Below are 18227 nucleotides of genomic sequence, written 5' to 3' on the forward strand. Positions count from 1 at the left end.
AGTCTGCTATTCTTGTTAGTTCCCCCACACTGCCGTCAAGCACGAGCCTTACACTATATGGCACACAATGGCCAATTCGACTGACAGTTTGGTCTTGTTTTGCACCTTGCAGGCTCGGCTATGGGAAAGTAAACGAGGAAGAGGGGCGGCCAACTGCACAACCCACAGGAGGGAGCGAGGGGAGTCACACGCCAGAGGAGGGGAGGACTATCCTCCTTCAGCCTGCCACTGGCTACGTCACGTCCCCTACCACACGCCAAGGGGAGAGTACCCTCGGCCAATAAGAGAAGGCCTTTCTTATGATGTCATCAGAAGAGGAAGCCGAATGCTTCGGGTTGTACGGAGATAAACTGTTGAAGAAGACAAAACGAACGAGACAGCGTGTGGACGCGGGTGAGCCAAGGAACAGTTACTCGTCTATCCCAAACTTCAGTTCTCGGCCGACCTTCTTGAGCGGTGGTGGTTTGTACGGTGCGATCTTTAGCCAGAGTCACCAACACTTCGGTCTGTTCGGGCCGGGCTTTGGGCCCGCCAAGATGCTCAACGAGCTGTTAGGCCGTCAGGTGAAACAAGCGACTGATGCTGCGACAGCGGCCGACACCATGATGGCAATGGACTCTACCAATGCGGACGTTAAAGTGAATTTTGACTGTTTAAACGCGACGTCCGTGATTCGCCGGGGTTTAGACGAGGACGGTAGTCCTCCACCTAATGACATTGCGCACCATATGCTACGGGACATTTTGCAAGGTCGCAAGAAAGACTTGTTGACGCTCGAACAAGAACTTCGTGGTGTAACTGTTAGTGGCAACGGTGGTGAGGCGGCGTCGCCTGATAATAATAATAGTATTAACAATAATAATAACAACGAACTGAAGAACGGTGGTGTCACGAGTGCTGTAGGGGACGCGAGTGACAACGAAACCACTGGGGGCGGTGGTGGTGGTGCGAGTGGTGGTACGGGAGTGGTGAGCAAGCAGCTTACAGTGAACGGGGGAGACTTATCGGTTGACGCCGACGTAAATAGTGCAGAGGACGAAGCTGCTGCAGCAGCAGCTATGGAAGAAGCTCTTAGTGAGGTGGGTGTTGTTAGTAAGCAACAGCAGGCCGAACTGATGGAGGACGCGCTAAATAGTATGAACGGGGGCGGCAGTTCCGATACCGAGCCGTCTATAGCGTCACCTGCTTCGGAAAGTATGACGCACGCAAAAGAAGAAGCCGACGCCGATGTGTCGGGTGGTGACAATAAGGATATGCAAGAGTCATCTTGTGCGGCTCCGACGACACAAAAGCCCGAACAAATGGAATTAAAACGTGCACGTGTGGAGAATATTGTTTCATCGATGCGTTCCAGTCCTTCGTTGCCAGTTCAGGTAAACGGTTGCAAAAAGCGAAAACTGTATCATCCCCAGCAGCATGACAATAGTGCGTCAGAGCGTTACAGCGCCGCGGGTTATAATATAGGACTTGGTTTGGGATTATTACTCGATGACGATGATGACTTGGAACCCCCGGAAGTCAGACAAAAGCGCGTGGAAAAGAATGCCCTGAAGAATCAGTTGCGTTCTATGCAGGAACAGCTGGCTGAAATGCAGCAAAAATACGTGCAGCTATGTACAAGAATGGAGCAAGAATCCGATTGTCAGGACCCAGAGGAGGTGACGAGTGATTTGGAACAAGACGCGGGGAGTCCAACGCCGCCAGAGAAACCGTCCGCCTCTACACCCGTCTCTACGCCTGTCAAAGAGATTGTGCCCTGTTCACCTGTTAACACTTCCGTATCGCCAGCTGTATCAAAGTTGGTAACGGCGAAATTGCATGCGGCGGCGGCAGCGGCGGCGGTGGTGGCGCATCCGGGGGCCAACGCACATCCACCCCCACATCAGCATCCACTTATGCCCACGTTAAATGGGGGCCTTTCCTTATTACAACAGCAGCAACAACAACAACAGCCACAACAACAGCAGCACGGAGGACCTCAGCACGAAAGTCACGCACAGCCTCCCATGCAACACCATCACCAACACCAACAGCATCATCATGCTATTAGTAACGCAGCGGCAATGTACCTCGGTGTAAGTCATAAATTGTTTCTAGAGCAAGAAGCGCGTCTTGCTAAGGACGCCGCTGTGGCGGCTGCAGTGGCTGAGCAACAACAACAGCAACAACAACAACATCAGCAGCAGCAACAACAGCAACAACAACACCATCATACGCAGCAACAACAACAACCGCAACAGCACCAAACTCCAAGCCAACAACAACAACAACCACCGCAGCATGTTCCACCGCAACAACAACAACCACCGCCACCTCAGATGCAAACAGCCCAGCAACAAACTCCTCAACAGCAGCCGCCACAGCAACATCCGCATCCCCATCAACAGCAACAGCAGGTACAACAACAGCAACAACAGCAACAACAACAACAGCAGCAACAACAACAACAGGTACAGCAGCAGCAAACTCAAATACCTAAGGGCTCGTCCGTGTCCACAGACTTCTCCGAACGTTTCTCCTTGTTTAGAAATAACGTGACAGCAATGGCACCTGTGTCAGGATCTGATTTGGAGGGCTTAGCTGATGTACTGAAAACAGAGATTACAGCGTCTCTCACGAATCTGATCGATTCAATTGTTTCCCGTTTCGTGCAGCAGCGTCGTTTTCTAGGTAAGCAATCAGAGGTTGCGGCTGCTGAACAACTAAATAAGGACTTGCTGATGGCATCTCAGTTGCTGGACCGGAAATCACCCCGTACGAAAGTTATAGACAGGGGAGGTACTACTGGTGCTAACACCGGCGGCGGTGGCGGCGGTGGTGGCGGTGGCGGCGTTGGAGGTGGCGGTGGTAGTGGAGGCGGCGGCGGCGGTGGAAGCGTAAGTGGACCAAGGATTAATGGTAACGCTTTTCCCTCGATGGGCATGCCGCATAGTAATAATAATCCCGAGAATAATATCAATACAATGAATCTGCCACATGTTCGCCCTTCCCCAACAGCAATATTTCAGCCACCCAAGGCGCCAGGAGGCGTCGTGAACTCAGCTGCGGCGGCAGCACTCTACTCGTCTATGAGTGGTTTGGGAGGACCACACATGAACCCATTCTGTATGAATGAGAACCGTGAAGGTGGGATTCCGGAACAAAACGAGGCCCTCAGTCTTGTGGTCACCCCTAAGAAGAAGCGTCACAAGGTTACGGATACGCGCATCACTCCACGCACCGTGAGTCGCATCTTGGCGCAGGACGGCATGGTGCCAGCATCTGGAGCCGGCATGGAGGCATCCGGCAATAAGTACGGCGGCCTCATGGCCTCTACGAGTGGTAGCGGCGGTGCCGACTCACCTCCTCCGAGACCATATCACCCGCCCCCACCACCCATTCTACCTGTCTCGCTCCCAACGTCTGTGGCAATTCCCAATCCAAGTCTGCACGAGTCACAGGTGTTTTCGCCCTACAGTCCCTTTTACACCAACGCCCACCACCAGCACCAGCAACAACAGCAGCACATGGTGTCGTCCAGCCCTCCAGGAATGGGCGCCGTAGCAGGGGACCCGCGAGACTCACCCCCGCTACCTCATCCACCCACACTTCTGCATCCGGCGCTCTTGGCGGCGGCGCAGCACGGTGGTTCGCCTGATTACGTGCACCTGCGGGGCGGTTCCGGCATGGGAGGTGGCGGCAATGATAGTGTGGACCGCAACTCAGACTGCAATTCTGGTGATGGCCCATACGACGGCATTCAGCCTACAATATCCTTTTTCAGCACATTGTTTTACCAAATAAATCGTAAGTTCTCATTTTTATTGTATTTCCGTTAACCAAGGAATTTTTGAATTATTGAATTAGTTTGAAGTGTATCGTGTGTCCTTCTTCAATGGTTTCATTCTATTTTAGCCACACATTACTTCTTTTTATTATGATCCGGGTGTTAAAATGTAAAAATTGGACACAAATAGTGACAAGAAAGTCTTTTAAATACTTATGTTTATGTTTCATGAGTAGTATCGTTTTCGGACCCTCGTGGGTCTATTGTGTTTCTGAGTTCAAGTTTAGCAAGTCTCTCCTTTGTATACATCGACTTTTATTGTGTGAAAAGTGTTTATATAAGTTAACGGAAGTACAATAAGAAATTAATGTAGATAGCATTTGTTTTGCTATAATATTTATTTACTTATTTACATTTTCTGAGGAGGGCATTACGCATTTTCTTCATACATTTTCTTGCTATGTCTATTTTAAAGCACAGGGCTTTAATTCTATATCACTGAGTAATATTTTCAGTCCGTACTTTTCAATGAATACATTTAAACAAAGCCTCTCAGTCACACACTACATTACTAAGTAAAAGTTTCAATTCACTTGTTACTTTTAGTTCTAACAGGCTTAAACTAGTGGGCGTAGACTCTCCAACAAGTCAAACTTTATATACATCGACCAAGACTTTTGGTGACCTATGACAGAGATAGAAGGGAAAAAAGATGTCATATCAAATGCACAAACGAAGATTATAGACAGACAGCTAACTTCTGAAAGGATAAAATTCACAATTCATGAGCGCCGTCATCACATAGTCCGTCTTTACTTCCTTGCCTCTTGTTATTTGGTCGTTTCTTATTCACTTGTAACTGCGCACGATTGCTGTCTGACGATATAGCGTGAGAAAGTACCCTCTGCTACTCGTCTTACTTCGCTTTGCTTTGCTTCATTCGAACGTAAGATCGCAGACACTGAATTCTTACATAATTTGTTATTGCTTATAAGCATGTGTTATGAAATCTAAAACTTGTTCCTAGAGTTTCATGTCACAATAATTCATTAAGAATCCACAAAAGAAATCGAACTGCATTCCTGAAACATGGCAACGTGCCACTTTAGTATTTTGTTTTTGTTTTTCCAATAATAGTCTATTTATTTGCATGGCAAAGAGAGGCAAGTTTCTTTTAGCTTGGAATGTTTATTTTTTATCTTTCCCCCAGAACAGCGACTTTTAAAACCTCTTATTATCTACGAACTTTTATGTGTTGAACAAACATTACATTTTTCTTCTTTCCCTTCAGTAAATCACTTAAGGCAGCAATTTTTCCTCGTTGGTATCTTTATTGAATGCTCAAATCAATAAAATATTCTTACATTTAAAATAACTTTTATACCGTTAGCAGAACCTTTAACCTGGTTGATCTCCAAAGTAATCTACTGAGGTTATGGACTGAAATGTATTTCTTTGTGGCCGCAGTATTGACCTAATGAGAGTCATTCTCTACTGCTATATTTTAAATTTCTTTCTAAGGTTCTAAGCTTATGGTATAACTTATATTCGATATCCGTGGTTCTTAATATGTATTGTTCGTTATCTGATTGGCAAGATCCAGTTACAGACGATACAAAAAGTGACTTCCTGTAACAATAGCTTGTGCATTCGTACCGCTTCAGATTCCTCTTGAATTGTGTCTCGAACTCTAAATCCCATTTATTGGGGGATCTTTACCTTTGTTTGATGACGTGACCACAGAAGAAACCCTATCACAACCGTCACTGACTCCCGGAGAGAAGCCTTAGACCGTTATGGAGACATCTGACCTCTCTAACGTAATTCTTTAAAATAATACCTGCTTGCTTAACAATGGGGGAAACCTTTCACTGTTGATAGGGCGCACAGTATCTCCATCCTTCTCTCCACCTTCCAATGGCCAGTGATGGTTATGGAAATATTGGAAATAATTATATAGTACATTTAAGTGATAGATCAAGTTCCTTCAGTTCGACATGATGGGAATCTTATTTTCTGTCCATGCTGTTACGAACAAAAATATAATTGTTAAATTAATGCATGTTCATTGCATAAAGAAGAGAGATTACCAGATGTTACCAGATGATAATCATGGAGGGGGATAGTGCTTGTGGACCCCCTCCATGTATCTTCTCGTTCGTGGTTTCAAATACAGCCCGTTCAAGACCATGTGGTAAACAGAAGATTATAATTTCGAAATACGAAATCACTGGGGGAGGAGATTGGGATGTAGCCCTCCTCCACGTGACCTCACAAACTTCCAGTCGCATGTGTAACGTATTCTCAAGCATTAGAAGTGCAGATGCACCTAATACCTCAGGAAAAATTGCTTAAGGATGTCTGTTAGTTTGTACATTATGTTTTGTGTATAATGAGAAGTTAATTATCCATTCTTTAATGAGTCCATAACATGTTAAATGTGCTGTCTAGCACACACCAAATTCTATCTTAGTCAATTTTGACTCATTAATATACTTGCACAAACTTTTCATGTTTTTAGTTTTAATATTACTGACTTTACACTTACTTGATAACAGATAGGAAACACGCATCTGGTTGCATGATCCGCGGTAATACAACTTTCACCGAACAGTTCAACTCTTTACATTATAGTAACTCTGGTGGGGACTGTTGTCATTAGAATTTATTTTTATGCCAAATAAACAAAATGAGAGATCTCAGCTGCTCCACTGAAACTCCCTTTGCGATATAAAACTGTCTGTCTGTCTGTTAGGTCATCAGCCCAGAGGCTGGTTGGATCCTCAAATAGCACCACGAAAGGTTATGCGGATATAAAACTGTTGTATAATATCTTAGCATTTTGAACCTTTTCGTACAGTTATGTAACTTAGTTTTGGAGGCTTTATCATTGATCAGTTTCGTATTAGTTACATACATACATACATACATACATACATACATACATACATACATACATACATACATACATACATACATACATACATACATATATACATACATACATACATAGAGCTCTATGCTTTCTGTAACTTTTATATTCAGTTATGTCTCATGGTTGTTTGTGTCCTGTGTGTGCTGTTGAATTGTGATAATTTCTTTAATTCGTTACCACTCGTCAACTCTTACCCCAATGCACCTACGGAAAGCAAAGCTTATGTTCTTCTGGGTGCGGTATCCCAGCTCTGCCGTCCTCAAGATGTATTTCCCGGACATCAAGTTCAACAAGAACAACACCGCTCAGCTAGTCAAGTGGTTCTCCAACTTCAGGTGAGTACTTGAGCCATGTTTTCTTAAGTGATCAGTTCAAGACTCCTCTTGATCCATAATTACAGGTTCTCAGAAAATTTAATATTCCCATGTAATATCACGAAATCTGAACAATTAATGTCCAGTGCCAGAAGTGTTGAACTGATCGCATAATTTTATTTTCTCTTACAGTAGTCTATTTCATAACAGTATTCATAATTACAGTAGGTAACAAATTACTGTCTTTTCTGTGTCTACTTATTGTCTAGAAACGATTGAAAAATACTACGTTTATTACAAGGTCTTTGCTTGGCCAGGACTTTGCATTTTTAATGTCAGCATTTTTCCAATATTAAGTCACAACTCTTCGAAACAATGAAAAATTGAATCGTAAACGTTTTCTACTTTACAAACCTCACAATCGGTTTTACAGTTCACCGGAGGACTTTGCAAATCACTAAAACCGCCATTATTTTTATCTGTTTATCGAAGTACAGTACAGACAGAGTCGCATCTATCTCTAACTCTAGAAAAATAACAAAATGTACTCAATGTAAGGTAATGACAGTTTTCAGATTTTCATCGTATTCAATCTGAGTTTATTAGTTTCTGTCAAGAATTGAGTAGATAAATCCCAGTAAACACAAAACGGACATGCTTTAATATTGGTCTCTGTAGATAAATGATCTATATACATTACTTTAATAGAGGTGAAAATAATATTTATTATTTATTTATCGTTTTCCTTAACTTACATGTTGTAAATGTATGTCCTAAAATCATGAAGTGTCTGATTTAAAAAAAATTAATTGATGGTTCATGTTATTAGGGAGTTAGTGCCTTACACTTTCGAGCGGATATCCAGCCTCTTATGTGATTGGAACTAAGCTTGAATTGAAGGAATGTGTCACTCTATAGAGTTTTCTGTGTTGGTCTATGTATTCTGCGGTACAATCTGGAGCGGTTGCTGTCTCAAAATTCCAGTTCAGGAGCACAAATAGTAACCCGAAACTAGGCCAGGCTAAACGAAACTCGGTTTTTCTCCTTAAAACGTAAGGATTCTTCAAGGGTAATAAATGCACGGTGTCATCAGCGTTAGTTTCACTTTTCTTTATTTAGTGGGATTGAAGTCGCAAGCGAAGTAGGGCAAAGGATGCACCTGGCATTGTCAGATTGACCTCACTGTTCGTTAAGTATTTCCTCATTCTGCTCCTGTTCTGTATATGCCTTCCAACAATATACACGCCATAGTATATTATGATCGAACATTTCATTCCACATTTCTTTAAATTCTCATTGTAATTAATTAATCCTTAGAAGTTCACTTTGATAAGCGATCGTCAGGACATGCGCTGGCATTTAGGAATTATACAAGGACTTCACTAGAAGATATCAAAGCCGTACAATTAACTCATATTTTTAATTTAGTCTTTTAACAATTTACTTTACGTCGCTCGTCTTATGGCGACGATGGGGTAGGAAGAGGCTAAGAGTGGGAAGGAAGCGACCGTAGCCTTAGTTAAGGTACAGACCCAGAGTTTGCCTGATGTGAAAATGATAAACCAGGGGCAAAACCATCTTCAGGGCTGCCTACATTGTGGTTCGAACCCACTATTTCCCGAATGCAAGCTGATAGCTATGTGACTCAAACCGCGCAGCCACTTTCTCGGTACTCATGTTATATACTAATTTATTGTCTGAAGATTAAACCCACAACCTGTATCTCTGCGTATTTTGTTAAACTTTCCCTTTTCTTTCATCAAGTGAGTAGTGTTAACTAAGTTCATGGTAATAAAAATTAGTTTAGTAGATCTACTCAGTTAAACAGAAATTAAGGCTAGGGTATTACCTCAGCACGGAGATGGGGGCGTGATTAGCGACCTGCTGGTTTCCTACCCAGCAGAGCGTGGCTAGAACCCCCTGTGGATCTCGGGTTGAAATTGTCATCTGGAAAACTACGAGACGTCAGAAAGTTCATCCGGCCTTAAGCCCACGGGAAAACTCAGATATGAGCCAGGATGGCTCAAGCTACCCCTGAAATATATGTGATAAACTGAAGAAAACTTAGTTAGGATGTCGTCTCTGCAAGGGTACTATAACTCAGGTCTATATCACAATGAGAAGTCTACATTTATTGATAAAGAAGTTCTGGCGTCATAACCCTCTTAAGGGTCAACAGTGCTGCTGCGTTTGGGATAAAAAATGATCATATATTTTCTTCATAAGGCTAAGTGAGGCCCGTTCCAGAAAACCATGCAAAAGTTACATTGAAGAATCAAATAGGTATCACTCGCAGAACCGACACTTATACCACTAGAATAGTGTGATTTGTCCTCATCCACTTATGAGTGTGAAGATGATAACACATCCTGTGCTACTGTAATACTGCAGTCCTTGTACTGTACATTTTTATGTCTGGAATTGTGATAAGTGATCCTGGACATAAAGTATAGATAAGATCCAATTAAATACTAGATTGCCATGAACATGCACACCCAGGATTTCACCCTCAGAGTCGAGAATCTAATCTAGTTTATGTTCAACTCCAGCTATCTATAATATATAACTCTCTTAGCGTCTGAGCTGTGAGTGATGTTTGCCTTGGTCAAGCCAGGTTGTGTAGCGTAGTTGAAAAAATGAAAAGGCGTAAGGCTTTTAGTGCCGGGATGTGTCCGAGGACTTCAGCTCGCCATTCGTAGGTCATTTGATTTGACTCCCGTAAGCGGCCTGCGCGTCGTGATGAGGATGAAATGATTATGAAGACGACACATACACCCAGTCCCCGTGCCAGCGGAATTAACCAATTATGGTTACAATTCCGGGAATCGAACCTGGGACCACTGTAACCAAAGGCCAGCACGCTAACCATTTAGCCATGGAGCCGGACTGTAGCGTAGTTGATGAGGCACCAGCATTTAACGCTGAGGGATGAAGGATCGAATTCCGACACAGTGGGTTATGTAAATGCGAGAAGTCTGTGCTATTAGGTTTGCTGACAAGTTGGTGAGCTCCCCTTCATGAAAAATTCTGACAATGTGGTCTTCTAAAGGCCCATTTAAATATTTACATCTTATGTTGATCATAGGCCTAGAGTATTCTATGGATTTCTAAAACCACAAAGAGAACTGAGACGATTTTTATTTTTCTGATGTCCCATCACTTTTCAAAATGCTTGACATCCGTCAAATAGACCATGTACTCATAACAAAAATTAAATTCGTTTGATTACAGTTCCAAAAATATTCATCTGTAAATACCATTCCAGACCCATATTTGAATTGTTATACATAATTAATCTACGTTGCATTCTAATTTTAGAATATATCATTAAAGGCGGTTGTAATTCAAAGCTTTATTCTGCTTCGTTGGCTGTCACTTGCATTACACTTTCGTGGTTATGGTATGCGCAATAGCTTAGTGACGAATAATTAATTTCAGAAACTATTTTAAGAATTTAAAGCGTAATATCTAATCAACATGAAATTAACGAAACTTGGATTATATTTTTATACAGTAATAAATTGCATTAATAACTTAAAGACGTCCTGGTTAAAATCTTCCCATGAAGAGTTTGGAAGTACTTATCACGCAACGTTCAACGCCTAATTGTATTCCCGTGACTTTCCTAATTATAAAGGCCTGTTTACCAAACCACAATCTGAGAGGTGTCGAGACATATTTAGTTTACTTTAAGAAACGCAATGTAATGTCTGTAAGACATGTCACTTCATAGAATGACACAGAAGTTTCAACATAATCCAAGTAATATTCATAGGACAGATTTTTAAATCAAATAAAAGTAGATTAATTACACATAAATTAAATGTGTCCTCCTATACGTATTAAGCAGATATTTTAAATCGATTATCCTATGCATTTTTGCTTAATTAAGTGACTATTGTCATTTCGAAGTAGATAATATAATCGAGAAATAAACAAACAAACATAACACTCTAAATGCTAGCTTAACTGGGAGAGTTGGTTTAGTTTACAGCGAGCTCAGGTTTTTACAAAGGATAGCCTATTATTGTCGGAGGAATAACAAATAAATCCCTCCAGTAACGAAAATTGTTGCCCGGGTGAATAAGCACATGCTGGAAGACTTAAACACCAGGTTAGTGTTTTCTCTGCCGTATAATCCTCCTCTTGCTCATACAGCAGTGCCAGATGCAGTATACTCGGTCATTCGTAAGGCCAAGGTACTTGACGCTTGTATTACTCTTATCTCGCTTTCAACTTTGCTTGGTCAACTCATGTTCTCTTCCGGTCTCAATGGCATTACGTTCGCGAAGCCTATTTGCCCTTCGTGGTCTTTCCCTCTCTTGCGGAGATAACCTTGTTCTTCGAAGGGTGATAAATCTTCCTTTCCTTCATCTCTCTGAGGGGGTGGTTGCTTAGTTGTAGGCCTACTTCCCCTTCAGACAAGAATTACCACCATAACAACAACTCGTACAGCTAAGCGTATTGGACTCCGCTGCCCAGCGCTGTCGGATTTACGAATTTCCATAGGACTTCCAGCGCTGTCCACCTTCGCCTTCTTTTTATTTTAGTGACTTCGAGGGGGCTCACGAATTTGTCCCTTCATGTCCATGGGGCTGTTGATAAGGGAGCAAAAACCTGTCTTGTCTGCTGTCTTTCATTCTACGATTCTGTCCCTAAGTCCCATTTTCCCCACAAGATTTAATTTCAGAAACTATTCAAAAGAGTCGGGCTGAGTATCTCAGCCGATAGGACGCTGGCCTTCTAGCCCTACTTGGCAGTGTCGATCTTGTTTCAGTCCGGTGGTGCTCAAATACGTCTGCCTGCTGTCGGTAGATTTACTGGCACATAAAAGAACTCCTGCGGGGATAAATCCGGTACCTCGTCTCCCAAATCCTTAAAAGTAGTTAGCAAGGCAAGGTCATCTCCGTACAGGCCATGAAGGCCCTTGGAGGAGTGGAAGGTAAAGACATGCACTATCCGTAACCTTGGCACTTGGTGGGGTAGAATGGTTAGTTCTACTCCCGGCCACCTTTGCCCCAGGAATTAACCTGGTACTCATTTTTGGTGTAGGCTAAGTGAACTTCAGGGCCATGTGCACCTCAGGAAGTGGAAATCAGGTTTCTTAAATTTTTCGACTTCCTGACGGGGAATCGTATCTGCGTCCTTCCGGGTGAACCTAACGCGGTAAAATTAGTTAATGGGACGTAAAATCAATAATATTATTCATTATAATTCTATTTAAACATTTTAAATGTATTCTGTAATACTTTAGAGAAGTGTGGAATGTCTTGATACTTTAAGCCACAGACCACCTATCGCCCAAATACGAATAATTAGCCAACAGTTAAACACATACCAGAGATCCCACTATAGCACATATTTTCAGATATTTGCCACTGTAGTCATACGGAGGTAATGAACAACCATCAAATTTTATTACAATGTGCGGTGAATTTAGTAAGGACCGTTGAAACTAGTCTGATTACAGTATTTCTAAGACAAGTTTGAACCATTTAAGTTTAGTTTTGAACCATTGAGCTTCGGCTTTCCATTCTGATCATGAGACATGTTTTAGCAGGATGGGCCATCATCGTACGTATCTTAAAATATTGAAAACGTGAAAATTTATGCTGGAGGAAGAAGAAGTAGGATTCCTAACGCCATTACATATTTCAGTTATTGTGTTGAAAGATTATCACAGTCTTGAATGAATCAAAACTGAAAACCAGGACACGGCAGTTTTGTCATCTATAAATTCTATACTTACTTCTATAAATTCAAATAACCTTGCATATTGACTACATGTACGACAGGAGTAAATTAATATTTACTCTTTTACCTGATGCAATATATGAAACCAAAGATCAAGGTTCAAGAGATATCCTCCAACTCACCGTATATTTTATTTGCTACCAATCTCACTGGTCTGCTTCCAATTTAATAGGTTCAATGCTGGGCGAAGTCGGTGGCATTTGAGGATTATCACTGTGACGACTCCGTATCGTTGGCTTCCGGCATATTACGGAAATCTCACGAGACAAAATTCCCTCACCCCACCATATCTTGAAAAGGCCCAACAAATAGAGGGACGTAAAACAAATGGCTTTATTATTATTATTATTATTATTATTATTATTATTATTATTATTATTATTATTATTATTATTATTATTATTATTATCATCATCGAGCGGATTAGCTGCGATTTTCGGAGAGCGTAGATATGAGCTTGCAATCGGGAGATGGCGGGTTCTAATCCCATCGTCGGCAGCCCTAAAGATGGTTTTCCGTGGTTTCCCATTTTCACACCAGGCACATGCTGGGGTTGTACCCTAATTAAGACCACGGTCGTTTCTTTTCCACTTCTAACCCTTTCCTATCCCATCGTCGCCGTTAAGACCTATCTGTGTTCGTGTGACGTGAAGCAAATTATAAAAAAAAAAGAAGAAACCTACTGACATCACTTTAGTCTTGGAAAATATTCATATCATACTCATGTCTTCGTGCGATGTTAAACCACTAACAAAAATATATTTGGGAGACCTAAAGAGGAACAAGGCACATGGAATTAATGGCTCGCCCCTAGCATTATTGACCGCTGTGGGAGGAACTAGCATGGTGAGGTTATTCCATTTAGTGTGTAAGATGCATGATACAGGAGAAGTGCCATCCGATTTTGGACAGAATGTTGTTATACCTATTCACAAAAAATACTGGTCGGCACTATTGGCTGCCGTCCTCAGAGGCCCCGGTTCGATTCCCGGTACTGCCAGAAATTTAAACATGGCAGGAGGGCTGCTATGTGGTTGAAATTGTACATGCAGCTCACCTCCATTGGGGGTGAGCATGAAAAAAGCTGCACCAGCTCAGGATGAGGACACGAGTTCACTTTCGTTCTGCTCCATGGCTAAATGGTTAGCGTGCTAGGCTTAGGTCCAGAGAGTCTCGGGTTCAATTCCCGGTCGGGTCGGGAATTTTAACTTTCATTGGTTAATTCCGATGGCTGGTGGCCTGGGTGTGTGTGCCGTCTTCATGATTAGAATTCATCACAGATGAAAGAAAGACCTGCACAAGGCCACTTCGGAGGCCACACGACGATATTATTATTACAAGAAATCAGGTGCTGAGAAATGTGCGATCTAACGCACTATTAGTTAGAGTATCTCACACTTGCAAAATTTTAACATGTATTATTTACAGAAGAAGAGAAAAAGAATTCGAAGCTGAGTTGGGGGAAGACCAACTTGGCTTCAGAAGAAATGTAAGAATACGTGATGCAATCCTGACTTTACGACGGATCATAGAGCGTCGAATTAAGAAAGACAAGCCGACGTAGTGGCATTCGTAGATCTAGAAAAGGCATTCGATCATGTTGATTGGACCAAGCTGTTTGAGATTCTGAAAGCGATCAGCATCAGATATCGAGAAACAACAATGATCTAAAATCTGAACAAAAATCAGTCTGCAATGAAAAGAATCGAAGCTATGGAAAAGCAGCAGTAATCTAGAAATCACCGGGCGAGTTGGCCGTGCGGTTAGGGGCGCGCAGCTGTGAGCTTGCATCCGGGAGACAGTGGTTTCGAGCCTCACTGTCAGCAGCCCTGAATATGGTTTTCCGTGGTTTCCCATTCTCACACCAGGCAAATGCTGTGGCTGTACCTTAATTAAGGCCACGGCCGCTTATTTCTCACTCCTAGCCCTTTCCTATCCCATCGTCGCCATAAAACCTATCTGTGTCGGTGCGACGTAAAAACCAATAACAAAAAAATCTAGAAATGAGTGAAGCAAGGATGCAGTTTGTGCTCTCTTCTGTTCATTGTTTACATAGAACAGGCGATGAAGGAAATCAAGGAGTAATATGGAAAAGGAATCTCAATCCAAAGACAAGAAATCAAAACTCTGAGATTTACCGATGATATAGTTATTATATCTGAGTCTGCAGAAGATCTGGAGAAACTGCTGAAAGGTATGGACACATTCTTGGAAAAGGAGTATAAGATGAAAATAAATAAATCCAAAACAAAAATAATGGATTGCAGGCGAATGAAGTCAGGTGATGCAGGAAATATTAGATTAGGAAATGAAGTCTTGGTTTTACAAGTCGCTTTACGTCGCACCGACACAGATAGGTCTTATGGCGACGTTGGAAGAGGAAAGGACTAGAAGTGGGAAGGGAGCGGCCGTGGAGTTAATTTATAGCCCTAGCATTTGCCTGGTGTGAAAATGGGAAACCACGGAAAACTATCTTCAGGGCTGCCAACAGTGGGATTCGAATCCACTATCTCCCGAATTCTGAAGCGACTGCAGCTACCGAGCTCGGTGCGCACGCGCGCGATGTTATAGAGAGATGGGCACAGCGTTGCCAACCACTGAGATGGTCAGGATCGTACAATAACACCAGAAAGATCATATATTTTCAAGACAGGATCGCAAGACTTAAAATAACCATTAAACTATTCGCTATTTCTCTTTACAGACGCAGTAGCTCACCTACGCAGCAGCTTGCTTCTCGGGAAGCTGACTGGTTCGATTCTTGTTTAATAATATGCAATTTCTGAAAAGCCGAGTACCTCTGGTTCGGATCGCACGTAAAATTGTACGTTCTGCGTATTACCTATAACACGATAGCTAGGTGTCCCACTGCCGCAGCACCACATTTAAACAGGTTAGGGTGGAATATAAATATAAGTCATTGTGCTAATATGCGACATAGAGTAACAAGGAAACGAAAATATTTTTTATATCGATTACACAAGAATTGGGTAATTCGTAAAGTAGTCAACATGAGATATAAAGTGACTGAAGTGCCTTACCTCATATCTGGAAATCATCATCTTCTTCTATGGTACCTCTAGGCACATTCACAGCAGAAGGTTCTGAAGTACCGGTAGCGTACTTGAGCTTTCATTTCGATTGTACAACTCTGCTTTAGTCATCCTTTCTGAGCATGTTCTCCGACAGTTTGAAATATTTACACGTACGGTACCATTGACTCGAACGCACTGACTGCCCAGTAAGCATCCATTCAACGTAGAAGTAATTAGTCTATTCCTGTTTTTGGCTTTAATGATTTCAATTTTGCTGAATATTCTTTCACAATCAGCTTTCTAGTGAAGGAGTGATAAAACAGAGAGTGAAAACTCACATTCACCAAACGTATTTTCACCTCCTGTAACTTAGATCAAAATTACTGTACTTCAGAGCGGACTTTAATCTCATCATTGACCTTGAAAAAGGGTAATTTCCTCCAGGCATCGTCAATCTCCTGAAGGCATGATCCATTGATTACAGTACATGCGCGAGACCGTGAAGTAACTCAGAAAGAAGAGAGCCCATTCTTGGTAAAATCCCTTTGGGAATCCCGTTATAAAAAGCCTCTCCCTCTCTTTTCTACTTGTAATCTATGATAGAACATAACTTGCACGAATAAAAGAAGGAACAAAATTCCACTCATTTCAAAGGGAAAACAAGACCAAATTTACGATACGTCATAGGATCGTACAATAGTTTTACGATCCGCGGGTTGGATCGTACGATAGTACACAGCATCGAATTATCGTACATGTACGATCCAGAACGTTCGGTTGGCAACGCTGAATGGGCAGATCGAATCACAAATGAAGATATGAACTGATGAGAGGAGAACGATTTGATGACGTTTGCCCAGAAGAAGAGATAGAATGATAGGAGACATCTTGAGTCCCCTAGGACTTATTCAGTTACTTTTTGAGGGAAGTGTAGGCAGGTATGCATATGACAAACAGATTGGAGTAGATGTTGGATGTAGTAGTTACGTACAAATGGAAAGCTTAGCACAGGATAGGGTATCATGGAAAGCTGCATCAAACCAGTCTATGTAATGATGACCCAAACAACAACAACAACAACAACAACAACAACAACAACAACAACAACAACAACAACAACAACAACAACAACAACATTATTATTATTATTATTATTATTATTGTTATTATTATTATTATTATTATTATTATTATTATTATTATTATTATTATTATTATTATTATTATTATTATTATTATGGCCACTTTAGTATCGGAGATAGAGTGCAGGCTACCTTTCTCCCACCTTCACAGTATGGCGCTTCTATAGACTACACGTTGTTAAATTATGCTATATCTAAATCGCCTGAACTGTTCTCTTTAATTACAATGCGATTGCAATTCCACCGTCATGTTGTTGTTGTTGTTGTTTGAGTGATCAGTTCATAGACTGGTTTGATGCAGCATTCCATGCCACCCTATCCGGTGCTAACATTTTCATTTCTACACAACTACTACATCTTATATCTGCTATAATCTCTTTGTCATATTCGTACCTTGGTCTACTCCTACCGTTCCTACCACCTACACTTCCCTCAAAAACCAACTGTACAAGACCTGGTTGTCTTAAGATGTGTCCTATCATTCTATCTCTTCTTCTGGTTAAATTTAGCCAAATCGATCTCCTCTCACCAACTCGATTCAAGATCACTCCATTCGTGATTCCATCTACCCATATCACCTTCAGCATTCTTCTGTAACACCACATTTCAAAAGCTTATATTATCTTTCTTTCTAAGCTTGTTGTCGTCCATGTTTCACTTCTATACAATGCTACGCTCCAGACGAAAGTCTTCAAAAACATCTTTCTGATTCCTATATCAATGTTCGAGCTGAACAAATTTCTTTTCTTAAGAAAGGCCTTCATTGCTAGTGCTAGTCTGCATTTGGTATCCTCCTTACTTCTGTCAAGATTAGTTATTTTGCTACTCAAGTAACAATAGTCATCTACTTCCTTTAAGACTTCATTTTCTAAATATTATATTTCTTGCATCACCTGACTTTGTACGATCGCACTCCATTACTTTTGTTTTGACTTACTTATTTTCATCTAGTATTCCTTCCCCAAGATTCTGACCATACCATTCAGTAATTTCTCCAGATCTTTTGCAGAGAAAATAACAATATCATCGGCAAATCTCATGATTTTGATTTCCTCTCCATGAACTTTGATACCCTTGCCAAATTCCTCTTTGATTTCCTTTATTGCCTGTTCTATGCAAACATTGAAAAGGAGAGGGGACACACTGCAGCCTTGCCTCACTCCTTTCTGGATTTCTGACTCTTTCTCAAAGCCCTCGATTCTTATCACTGCAGACTGATTTTTGTAGAGATTGTAGATAATTCTCCTTTCTCGGTATCTGATCCTGTTCACCTTCAGAATC

At 41.7% G+C, this 18227-nt stretch overlaps 1 protein-coding gene across 2 annotated transcripts in view; it reads left to right on the forward strand.

The window, feature by feature from the left end:
- The first annotated feature begins 295 nt into the window (after nucleotides 1-295).
- Nucleotides 296-18227, forward strand: part of pros (prospero) — a 51345-nt gene continuing 33413 nt past the window's right edge. For both annotated transcript variants that reach the window (XM_067140828.2, XM_067140829.2), the window contains exons 1-2: nucleotides 296-3749; nucleotides 6882-7036. In XM_067140828.2, the coding sequence (XP_066996929.2) occupies nucleotides 300-3749; nucleotides 6882-7036 (3605 nt within the window). In that variant the 5' untranslated portion in view covers nucleotides 296-299. The remainder of the gene's footprint in view (nucleotides 3750-6881; nucleotides 7037-18227) is intronic.

The sequence above is a fragment of the Anabrus simplex genome, chromosome 2 (assembly GCF_040414725.1).
Source record: "Anabrus simplex isolate iqAnaSimp1 chromosome 2, ASM4041472v1, whole genome shotgun sequence".
NCBI classification, from domain to species: Eukaryota; Metazoa; Arthropoda; class Insecta; order Orthoptera; family Tettigoniidae; genus Anabrus; species Anabrus simplex.